General features: G+C 30.6%; 1 protein-coding gene across 1 annotated transcript; it reads left to right on the top strand.

Annotated features, from left to right (window-relative positions):
• Nucleotides 1-9,465: 9,465 nt before the first annotated feature.
• LOC106320049 (B3 domain-containing protein REM9-like) lies at nucleotides 9,466-10,959 on the top strand. Its single transcript, XM_013758415.1, has 4 exons — nucleotides 9,466-9,729; nucleotides 10,177-10,239; nucleotides 10,326-10,635; nucleotides 10,710-10,959. Exons 2-4 carry the CDS (start codon nucleotides 10,177-10,179, stop codon nucleotides 10,739-10,741), a joined length of 405 nt encoding a protein of 134 aa, XP_013613869.1. The 5' UTR covers nucleotides 9,466-9,729; the 3' UTR covers nucleotides 10,742-10,959.
• Nucleotides 10,960-12,455: the final 1,496 nt, after the last annotated feature.

The raw sequence follows: 12,455 nt of genomic DNA, 5'->3' as shown, positions 1-12,455 counted from the left end.
GCATATCTCCTCAGGTGCTTTTACTTTCCAAACAAAAGGCTTGGAGTTTGATTATGCTGGGTTCCAGAATCTCTAACTCATCATCATTTTTCGTTAGATTACGAGATACCTAATATCCCGATTTAACTGTGTATTGATCATTTTTGGTATAATTCCAGCAGAAAGAATCTTTGTGATGAATTGAGCTTATGGCCAAACTTCTAATAAAGGGTATATCCTCTGGAATAACATAGTTCTCAGGTAGTCAATGTGGACAACCATGTGATTAAATATGATAAAATGTTGACGCTAGACATATATATTTAATCATTAATCAGTTATTAGGATGAATATTTGCTGAAAAATAAAGTATATATATATATGTAAGATAAGAAAAAAAATATCTATATAAGATAAGCATGATAATTTATAAAAATGAATATTTTAATGGAACAGTAGCAGTTACCATAAAATGATCAGTAAATCGAGCGTAAATTAAAATCGAATCCAAGTATTAAACTTGAAGGTATCACTCAAAGAAAACTTGAAGGTAAATAAGTTTCAAAAAAAACTTGAAGGTGATTTATCAAAAAGGTCCATATAATATTATATATAATGAGAGAATGTGTGTGTATATGAGTATCTGTGTTTGTACGTATTTCTCTTGTCTGTTTCATTAATTACGGAAGGGATAGAAAGAAGGAGGGGTTGGTTCCCGCGAGAATTTAGCCTTATTATCCGTTGTCCCGTAAGTAAACTATTATTTTTTGTTATTGGGATGATTGGTTGTTGTTTTAGATGTTTTAAAAACCCAATATTTAGTTCAAAATCATATATGTCGACTAATCAAGCTTTTTTTCTTTAAAAAATTTACGGCAAAAAATATCTCTAGAAAATTAAAAAATGTCGTAGAGAACTTTATTTTAAGAGTAAAAAAATTAATGCTTTAGAAAACTACAGCAATGAAAGTTACAACAAATAAATCAACAGATTAAATTCTACAAAGAAAAATATAAAGCTAAAACCATTATCAATCATTTCCATTATATGTCTTATCTTCTTTCTGCATTATTCCTTTTTCTTTTCTTATATTTTTAATCTGAACTAGAGCTAGATCTGAATCGTATGCATAATATTTTTAGTGAACCTAAACCATAAACCGTAAATGTATTGGGATGAATCTTACCAACTATAGATTAAATTTTCTAACTATAAATGAATATAAATCCAAAATACTTGAACTGGTTAGTTTTTTTTTTCTTTTTTTTTTGAATTGGTTAATTTGACTAAAACAATAACGTAAATCTGTTTGAAATATCAATCTGAAAATATATAAACATGTTATATAGGATCACTGTTCAAGAGAACGATCGGTGCTAAGTTGTCGGTGACTCAGTGCCTAGCACGTAAAAGAACTAAGCAGACGCCTAAACTATTAGTTATACGGTTTAGGCATTTATATATTATAAAAATATACTACATGCATGTGATGTTCTATATTAAATATATTTATTTACCAATGATGAAATTTATATTATGTTATTTACATAAGATTCTATATAATAACATATTAATTATTTTATGAAAAATAAACTATATATTATTTATTATTGCAATATTGTAATTATCTTGGCGGTTTAGAAGGTAATCATCAAGATCTTATAAGGCCTAAAGCCAAATCGATGTCTAAGGGTGGGCGTTTGGATACTCGTTTGGGTTCAGATCGAGTATTTCAGATTTTCGGGCTTTCAATATAGTGGTATAGAAACTATTCAGGTATTTCTACACTTCGGTCAGGTTTGTGTATAGTTCGGGTTTGCTTGTGTCGGATCGGGTTCGAATATTTAGATTTTGAATAAAATTAAAATTTTTATTGCTCAAGTTTGTTGTATTTAAAATATATCTTTCCTTTAACCGATTTTCTTACTTTTAATAGATTGAACAATTAATAGGTTTGGAGATAAAAGTTTTTAAAATAGAAAGATACTAATTTGGTTGTTGTTTAAAAATTTGGATGCAACTTTTATTAATGCACGAAATAAGAGCTTGACGTGCATTTTAAGTGAGTAGCAAATCACTTTGTCTGTAATTATATGTATATCATATGATCTTGAGCAATGTGCAACATGAATATAAATATTTTTAATAAAAGGAGAGAAATAAACTAGAAATATAAGATCAAGTGTACATGTGTTTGGTTATCTTCGGATATCCATTCGGGGTTGGATGTTGTCTGTTCGGATTCGGATATCCAATCTCTCCTAATTCAATACTAGTTCAATTATTTTCCTACTTCAGTTCGAAATTTTTCATGTTGGATTTGGATACGGATTTGGATATCAGATCAAATGCCTAGGCTTTGCTGCCGCCTAGATGGCTGCCTATAGCGCTTTCTTGAACACTGTATAGGAGATATCAATACTATTATTTATGAAGTGATTTAGCTTATTTGTCATGATTTCCATGATTTTAGCTAATTTTGCTTATTTGTCATGTTTTAATCAGGTTTAAGCTGAGTCATTAATTTATTAATAGTTTTTAGTTGAGTTCATAATTTATTAATTTAAATAATATAACTATAAAATATGTAATTACATATATAATTATTTTGATTTTGCTTATTTTTCATATTTTCCATGATTTTAGTCAATTTTGCTTATTTGTCATGTTTTTTTAAGGTTTTAGCTTAGTCATTGATTTATTAATAATTTTTAGCTGAATCACTAATTTATTAATTAAAAAAAATATCCGTAATGAATTTTATATATAATTAAAAACGAAATTTGATTTAATAATATTTAAATCTATATGTTATATTAAAATTCTTATTTTCTTATTTGTCACATTTTATTAGGTTTTAAACTTTTATATAGGTCATTGATTTATTATAAGTTTTTAACTGAGTATTTATTAATTTTCACAAAACCCGTAATGAATTTTATATATAATAAAACACACATTTTATTTTAATAATATTAAATTTATATGTTATATTAAATAATTAATTATAAACTAATATAATAAAATTGTGAAAATATATTTAAAAATTAAAAGAATTCTTATATATATTGTGTTGCTATCTGAAAACAATATTTTTTTATTATAAAGTTATAAAACTAAGATATAAAACAGTTTATAATTAAATATTAGTCAAACAAAAATATTTATATAAATATATTTTCTAAACTATTTCTAATATATGAGTGTTTTAAAACTTTTAACACAATAATAAGTACATAGTTTGATGGACGTTTTTTTGACATATAAAAATAATTTGATGTTCTATTTAACTATTTAAAATCATAAATAATAACTTAACTTGTGATTGAGTTCAAAACAATTTTTTTTGCTTTTACTTCAAACCAGTTTAAGTTTAATCTGTGAAACACTATAGTTTCAGTTGGTGACCACTAGAAGAATGACAAAAAATGAACAAAATAAAAAATAAAATTTCATTTGAGGAATTAAAAAAAAAAAAAATGAATTATGTTCAATTTGTTCCTTATCAAAATTGCATAGAGAAATTTTTTCTTATAAATTCATTCCTCCACGGGGAATTTAGAAGAAAAAAGTGGGATCTACCTTTCAATAATTTGAATAAAATTTCAGCATATCTCGTATAAATTTTGAGGAAAAAAAAATTCACCATAATTTTTTTCCTTCAACATGTTCACCAATTAGAGTTTTATAATGCTGATTTTTGGATTAATAAAATATAAAATAATAAGTATTCATAAGATGATTATGCCCGCATGTGCGGACAAAACACCTAGTACATACATATGTACAATAATCTATAAAAGAAACTATCAAAGATAAATATAAACATTTAACATAACCTTTTTTTTTGTGTTCATATTTAAAATTGCAGAAAGAAATAGAACTGATACAAAGCCCCTTGGACTTTAGTGTATTTAGAGCCTAGCCCATTAAGTTTATAGTTAAACACATAGTAAAGAACTATCAATTACCCAAGTAAAGCCCATGAGTTGGTAAAGGAGATGATGACGATGATTACGAGAGACGGAGAGTCGGGGAGACGATCATCGTCCGTCAGTTGAGAACCACAACTGCATCAAGAGAGAAGATTAGCGAGGCAATGATTCCCCGAGACTTTGAATCTTGTTCCTAATCAGTATGTCCAGGAGGGTGAGGATAGCGTCAGTCGATCGGTACACCTGCTGATGGATACGCATGTTTCGCTCTTTCCAAATAGAGTAGATCGTTGCTTGCCACACTAGAAGGAGTAGTTTACGCTTGTTCCTGCTGCCTTGAAAGAGTTGCAGCTGGTTGACAGTTTCTTCCCATCTCGGCCTTGCGTGGTGTCCGCATCGCAACGCCATCCGATTCCAGATTTGGAAGCTAAACGGACATTCAAAGAAGAGGTGATCGCGAGCGTCTTGGCCAGAGTTACATAACACACAAAGTGTATCAACCTGGAGTCCCCAGCTTACTAGTCTGTCCTTTGTGGGACATCTGTTGAGCATGACTAGCCAAGTGAGGAAGTTGTGGCGGGGGATCCCGTGTAGGAGCACCAGACAATCTTCGACCAAAGCTTGGTAGTAACATCTCTTAAGTATTAACTGAACCAGTTGAGAACTTCTCCATTATTTTCCCATCAATCTCCCACTCGAAACTGTCTGGGAGGTCCGTTAAGGAGACAGTAGTTAGGTGAATCTGAATCGCCAATTGCTCTTCTGTTCTAGCAGGTGGCAGTGACCAATGACCATTGTTGTGGAGCGATGCTATTGTAGCAGTTTCGGGGATCCCTAGTCTCGTCGTGTTGCCTTGTAGGAAGGAGTTCAGGCAGCCAAAAGGCGACCAATTGTCATACCAGAAGCTAGTCGAGAGCCCATTACCTAACCTTCGCTTGATAAGAGGGTAGCAGAGGTCTCTAGTCTTTATCAGCTTCTTCACCAGCCATGAATGAATAGAGCTGGGCTTAATTTTCCATAACTACACATTTGGTTTTAGAGGAATTAACCGGATTGATTGATTAAAGCGATGACGTAAACCGTATAAATTTAACCAAAAGAATTATTATAGTGTTGATAATATAACCGATATCAATGTGTTGAAAACAAGTCTATGACATGTTGGTTTAAATAATTGTTAACGGTAAAAATAGCTTAAACTAATAATAATGTATTATTGTCTTTCGTAAGAAAATAAGAAATATATTCACGTGTATAAATAATATAAAAATGGCTGACCTCGTCGATGAGCTTGAAATCAATCTGTTTTTTTTAGGTGATTGTTTTTAGGGAAATTGCCAGAAATGATTCAAAACTAGATTTTGAATATAAAGATGTACTTTAAATTCAGTCAAATACAAAAGTAACAAAAAAAAACTAGTGAAATTACAACAATTTTTTTATGACTAAACAAAAACATGTATTGATATTTACCATTACAATCCTACATGTGTTTAGTTCTGTGTATTAACCGCTTTATAAGTTGATTTTAAGTTTAATGAATTGTTTTTGGCTATTTAGTTATTTGATTAGGTTATGATTTGGAAAACTTCTAGAGACTTTTTAGGGAGGCTTTCAGAAGACTTCCCGCCTAAATTTTAGTAGAATTTTAGTTTCCCGCCTAAAGCGAAGTCTTCCATAAATCTTCTCATGTATTTGATTTTAGGGTCTAGAAGGAAGTCTTCTGTATCGAAAATATTTAACCTAATTGCAATTTTTGTTTCCATATATAAAGAAAATTTATATATTCTCTTTCTTCCTCTCAAATGGCTGCAACAAGAATGTAATGTTTCTCACTCTAAAACTCTCCAACCTCTCTCAAATCTCTTTGAACATCAAAACACCAAACTTTAAATCCATTTCACATTTTTTTGAAAAATCTTCAGGAAGTCTTCTGCCCAAAGTAATACAAATTTTGGATATATATATTTTTTGTTTTATATATTAGATTCTAAAAAGTTATAGATTCAGCCTAATTTGATTTTTTTGTTTATTATTTAAGCATAAAAGTTTTATTTTTGAAGCTTTCTCTGTTTTCAAGCCATTTGAATATTTTTGAATATGCAGATTTTTCAGATCTGAATCACACTTGAGAATACTTCCCAGAAGACTTTTTGAAAAATCTTCAGGAAGTCTTCTGCCCAAAGTAATACAAATTTTGGATATATATATTTTTTGTTTTATATATTAGATTCTAAAAAGTTATAGATTCAGCCTAATTTGATTGTTTTGTTTATTATTTAAGCATAAAATTATATTTTTGAAGTTTTTCTTTGTTTTGAACCATTTGAATGTTTTTGAATTTGCAGAGTTTTCAGATCTGAGACAGACTTTAAAAGACTTCTCAGAAGACTTTAGGCAAGTCTTCTAATGCATTTTTTTGCTAGAAGCTTCAGGAAGTCTTCTGTCCAAATTGGTACAAATTTTATATATGTATGTGTATGTTTATATATTAGATTCTAAAAAGTTATAGATTCAGCCTAATTTGATTTTTTTGTTTATTATTTAAGCATAAAAGTTTTATTTTTGAAGCTTTCTCTGTTTTCAAGCCATTTGAATATTTTTGAATATGCAGATTTTTCAGATCTGAATCACACTTGAGAATACTTCCCAGAAGACTTTTTGAAAAATCTTCAGGAAGTCTTCTGCCCAAAGTAATACAAATTTTGGATATATATATTTTTTGTTTTATATATTAGATTCTAAAAAGTTATAGATTCAACCTAATGTGATTGTTTTGTTTATTATTTAAGCATAAAGAAATTTTTGAAGTTTTCTCTGTTTTGAAGCCATTTGAATGCTTTTGAATATGCAGATTTTTCAAGATCTAAGTCTGACTTTGAAAGACTTCTCAGAAGACTCTTGAAAGATTCTTGGAAGTCTTCTAATGTATTTTATTCTAGAAAACTTCACACAAAGTCTTCGGGAAGTCTTTCGAAGTCTTATGCCCAAAGTGGTACAAAAGAATGATGTCAAGTGGAGTTCAAACTTATCTATGTCGAGGAATGGTATCTAGCTCCATGTGTAATAGTTTTGTTTATGGTCTGTTTTATGATTTGTATGTGTACTATTTTAGTTTTGAATTCTTTTGTAAACTTGAAGAGATGTTAATCAAAATAATTTGGTATATATGTTCATGTTTTTTCCAAAATACTGGAAATTATTGAAATTATTGATACAACATACTAAGAAACTTTTTTAACCATTCTACCCACTCATAACAAAACACAACAACATAAAAACTTAGTCAAAATTACTAAAACTAAGAGAGAAGACTTCACAAGAAAACTTAGTCAAATTCAGAAAAGATCAAACTTGAAATATAAGTGAAAGTTGAAATTTTAAATCTCATGTAAATTAAAAATTATACCTTATAATCTAAAAAGACACATTAAACCACATGACTTGATATTTTTGAAGTTACTTAACACTTTTGAAAGTTAAATACATACTTTGAAGTTACTTAACACTCTTGAAATTTTAACGTAGAAGACTTCTACAGAAATCTTCTAGAGAATACTTCTCCAGAAGTCTTCTCGGATTAGTTAGAAACATTAGTAAATATAAATATTTGAAATCTCATAATTATCACCAAATTAGTTATGAATTTTATCCAGAAGCCCCAATATTGTCTAATACACATGAATTAATAAAATAATATTAAAAAGTCAGTTTACTTGTAGAGAAAATGAAAGTTTATTAAACATTGATGTACTTCTACGGAAGCCTGCTCCGAGAAGGCTTCTCACGATATCTTCTATTTAGGTCGTTTTTGCAATTGCAAATTTACGAAGGAATCCATTGTAAATATTGGTTTAATTTTTAATTTAAAAAAATCTCGAAAATGCTAGAGAAGACTTCTCGGATAAACTAGTTAGTTTTGTAATTGACTAAAGTTTTTCAGAAACTTGACTTTTACAGAAGACTTCTTGGGAAATCTTCTCAGAGAAGACTTCTATAAAAGTCTCTGAAAGTCTTCTCAATGTCGCAAGAAGTCTACCTGAAATAGTTTTTCAATTGACTATATTTGACTTTTCAAGAGAAGACTTCTATAACCAAAGGTTTGACCAACACCCGGAATAAAATTTGAGAAGACTTCTAAAGATGTCTTCTTCCGGAAGACTTCTCAAGAAGTCTTCTCATAAATATTAAATGTTTCACTATTATTTTTCAGTTTTAAACGTAACCCACGCAGACTTCTTTCGACAGTGAGTAGACTTCAGGAAAACTTTGAGACGACTTCTATAGAAGTTTTTCCCGAAAATACTTCCTGAGAAGTCTTCTATAAAAAATCAAATTTCTGACAAACTTCGATCAATTGCAAAACTAACCTATTTATCCGAGAAGTCTTCTCTGGGATTTTCGTTTTTTTTCTTAATAAAGGAAAGTTAGAAGACTTCTAGGGAAGTCTTCTTGATGGAGAACATATCTAGGGAAGTCTTCTGAAAGTCTTCTCGAAGTCTTCTGAATGTCTTCGCGAACAGATCTGAGAAAAAAAATGATTTCATACTTTGAGCATGTGAGATTACTTGCTTTGTTTCTCCAAGCACCCAGAACTTCACTGCAAAAGCTACCAAGTCGTTAATGACCACGAATCATGAGTTTCAATGTCTCTATGAACCTTACAAAACTTGGAATCAAAATCTTAATTTTTTTTGGATGAATTTGAAGAGAGAGTGAAAGAGATGTGATTCGTGTGCATATCTAATGAGATATGAAGAGTAAAAATCGAAACTTTGGTGCATTAAGAGCATCAAATTGGTTGTTCATGGTGGTTAGTGTATTGATGGCAATGGTAATATTGTAAATACTTTGTAAAGATAAGGATGATAAGGTAAAAGAATCATTTTCAAAAAAAAAAGAAAAAAATATAATGACATTTTCGTGAATAACTCGAACTTCTAGGGTGAATAAAAAAAAACATGAGTTATTTTTGTGTTTGATTTAAAATTTTAGGTCATATTTGAAAAAAAATCTCTTGTTTTTATCGGAATAGATTAGATAATAAAAAATATAACAATTTTGTTTTATTTTTATTTTTATGTGTTATTTTTTAATGATTTGGAAACTTAAAGGGATACAGAGGGAGTAGAAAAATGATTGACATTATTGAATCTATTCAAGACAAACTTTTATACTTCTACAAGAAAAAAAAGACAAACTTTTATACTATTATTATTCTCAAATATATGTATCCTATGCAAGCATTAAGAGCACATTTATCCCACGTTTCTAGGATGAGTTTTTAGGAAAAAGTGGGTGTGGGTCCCACTGAAACCAGAGAAAACATCTCCAGAAATCGCGAAATAGGAGACGTCTGTTGAACTGTTCGCGGATCCCACTGACACGTGGCGATCCGCAAATGGTTTGATTTTAATTTTTTTTTTAAATTAAAAAAAAAAATAATAATAATAAAAAAACGTATATGCGATAAAGATGCTCTAATTTATGCACAGTTTTCCGCATTGATGTTTGAATTAACGTTGATGGGACGAGGATGACCCCAATAAGAGCAGCTGCAACGGGAGATCGTTGATGGTCCTTAGCGCATAATCATATGCTTTTGGGATTATAATAATATTATTTGAGCTAAATAAGCTAAGGATTAATCCTTACATAAGGATTTAAAGGATTTGATCCTTAGAGACGTGGCAGCGGGTGATTCGTTGGTCGGCTTTCGTCTTTCGTATACCAAAAAAAAAAATCATTTTCGACCGAAGCGGAGAAAAAAAAAAGCTCTCGAGGAAAGGCGAATTGGAACCGTCCCGCTACGAAGGTAAAATCGAACCCTTCTCTTGCCGATTTAGGGATTTAGATTAGGTTCGATGTTGTTTTCCTGTCAATTTAGTGTTCGGTTTTGTGTTTTCAATCGATTTGGGGTCATTTACGTTTGAAATTAGGTTTTCGAAAAACTAGGTTTTCAATCGATTTGGGGTTTAGGTCGTTTGTAGTTAGGGTTTGAAAAGCATTTTGGTTTCAAACGATTTGGGGTTTAAGTCGTTTGTAGTTAGAGTTTTGTGTTTTCTGCTCAAGTGTTTTCGTTTGTTCTTAACTCGATCCCTCTGATTTGATAATCTTTGGTGATGATTTGTTGTCCTTTGTTCTTACTCGGGTTTTTAATTGATTTGATAATCTTCTCGTTTGTTCTTTTATCCCTTTACTCTGATTTAGTTTGCTTGGAAACTCATTGTTGATATTGTTTACATTCGTTTCTTGTTTGCAGATGGCGAATCCACATGAACCTCATTTCTTAAAGCCTCTGCTTCCTGGTTTCCACAGTGGCATCGTAAGAACCTCACTCTCTCTATTTGTTTACATTCGTTTATTGATTAGATGTATTTCTTGTTTGATTAACTTTGCCTTTTCTTGCAGACAATACCACTTGGCTTCTTCTCAAAGCACATAGAAAGGAAGACGAACCAGAAAACATGGAAACTAAGATCGGACGCTTCAGATAAAATTTGGGAAGTGATACAAGAAGGCATGAGACTCACCGGAGGTTGGAAAGATTTCGCCACAGCACATGACCTTCGAATCGGTGACATTGTCATCTTCAAACACGAAGGAGACATGGTGTTTCATGTCACTCCTTTTGGTCCTAGCTGTTGTGAGATTCAGTATACAGATCCTGACATCAACAAGGAAGAAGCCGACGCGGGTGATGCTGATGACAATGAGATTAGTAAGTTTCAATCAAACTTGTTTCCTCTTTTACTACATTGCTTCTGCTTTAACTTGTTTTGTCTTGTTCTGCAGCTCACATTGCTTCTAGCTCACGGATGATTTAGGAGTGATTGTGACCGGAAATAGATATCTCTTTTGCTGTGTTTCCTCTCTATCAAACTTGTTTCCTCTCTTGCTAGTTATCTCTTTCGGTTTGTTTCGTCTCTATCAGAACTTGTTTCCTTTTCTTTCCTTTTGGTACTACTGTAAAATCTTGTTGCTACAACTCGAAGTTGCCACAAGTGTAATCTTGTTTCTTATCTTATATGCTTCTCTTATGTTATTTTCGGCTAAGGCTACTGTGTTAAACTTGAATTTGGCTTGTAAAGATTTTTAAACTTGTATCAAACGTAGATATTTTTAAACTTCTATCACACTTATAGAAACCATACTAAATGAAACTTATAGTTTTAAGAAGATAAACTTATACATAAGATAAGAAAAACTAATAGAAATTCTTTACCTTATAGCTTATAAATTTTTTAAAAAAAAATTGACATTGTAAAACTTATAGTTTTTAAACTTATACATTTTTAAACTTCTCTTTTTTGTATCTTTATTTTTAATCATGCAATTAATAAAATTTCAATTTCAATTTAAAAAGAAAAAAATTATTCCTAAGGACTCCATCTTCGGTAACACCATTGGACGAGCAATTTTGATTTGAATCCTTAACTATTCAAACAACAACCAAAAAAAAAAAAATTATTAAAAAAATGCTAAGGATTCATGGGTTGGTCTCACCATTGCACATGCTCTAACATCTTCACCCCATGCAAAGGTTCCTCGAGCTACTCAATTAACACTGCAAATTCCAATGCTTCGTCCACTTCTGTTTTCTACATTTTCTTTTGAGAACGTTGTTTTCTACAGTTCTTGGCTAAAGTTTTTATTTTTTTTTGTTTTTTTTTTTGCTAAAGGATTATTCTTGGCTAAGTTTGATTTCACATTACATTCTATAGTTACTAGCTTCTTCTACCGTGTAGATTATAGATGTGTTAGAAAAGAAAAGAAAGTTCTTTAAATGTATGGCCTTGGTATTTTTGAAGGCCTGAAACGAAGTTTTATTCCCTCAAATTGCAGTCTCATTATATTTTTTCTTTAATTATTGATATTGAATGTTCAATCTGGACTTTTCCTCTAACACTGAATTCTATATATCGCTACATATGCATGTTTTATTAATCAAATATTTAGATATGCTAAGATTATTTTTGTTGAATTTTGTTTAAGAAATTCATTGAATTCCTTAGTGATGAATATTTTAAAATCAAGCTAAATAAGAGGTGAATTTATTCAAAGCCTATAGAAAATTCTACATTTCTTGAAAATGCTCGATCGACGATCAGATTTTACGCAAAAAGGAAAGAAAAACACTTTCTTATCGTTATAACTTTTTGCAATTAGACGTTATATTTTTGGAAACAAGAAAAAATAATAAAAGGAAGCAGAAGTAGATTTCTCTTTTTTTCTGTTCAAATAATGAGATTTCAGCTTGGTAACACCTTCTTGCCTCCGACGTTGTTCTCCTGGGTCTTGAGGACAACCCATTGTTACGGAAGCAGAACACTTTCTTTTGTTCAGTATAACATCTTTGCAGCAGTTGGCAATATCAGATCTGACGGCTGGCAGAGCAGCAGACACCCAACAAATCAAACGTTGAGATCAGGACACGTTAATGAAAGAGTGTGTACGTTGGTTCAAAGTTGAAATGATAATGTAATGATGAATTAATAATATATACCTCTGTTCAAAAACGCGGACGCCTAGCCGAATAAT

The sequence above is a fragment of the Brassica oleracea genome, unplaced genomic scaffold (genome assembly GCF_000695525.1).
Source record: "Brassica oleracea var. oleracea cultivar TO1000 unplaced genomic scaffold, BOL UnpScaffold00774, whole genome shotgun sequence".
Taxonomy (NCBI): domain Eukaryota; kingdom Viridiplantae; phylum Streptophyta; class Magnoliopsida; order Brassicales; family Brassicaceae; genus Brassica; species Brassica oleracea.
This window is presented reverse-complemented; position numbering and strand designations above follow the sequence as displayed.

Coding starts and splice junctions, on each gene's coding strand:
- LOC106320049 (XM_013758415.1), top strand. CDS start 10,177: ATGGCGAATCCACATGAACCTCATTTCTTAAAGCCTCTGCTTCCTGGT. Junction 10,240..10,325: donor CTGGTTTCCACAGTGGCATC/GTAAGAACCTCA, acceptor CTTTTCTTGCAG/ACAATACCACTTGGCTTCTT. Junction 10,636..10,709: donor TGCTGATGACAATGAGATTA/GTAAGTTTCAAT, acceptor CTTGTTCTGCAG/CTCACATTGCTTCTAGCTCA.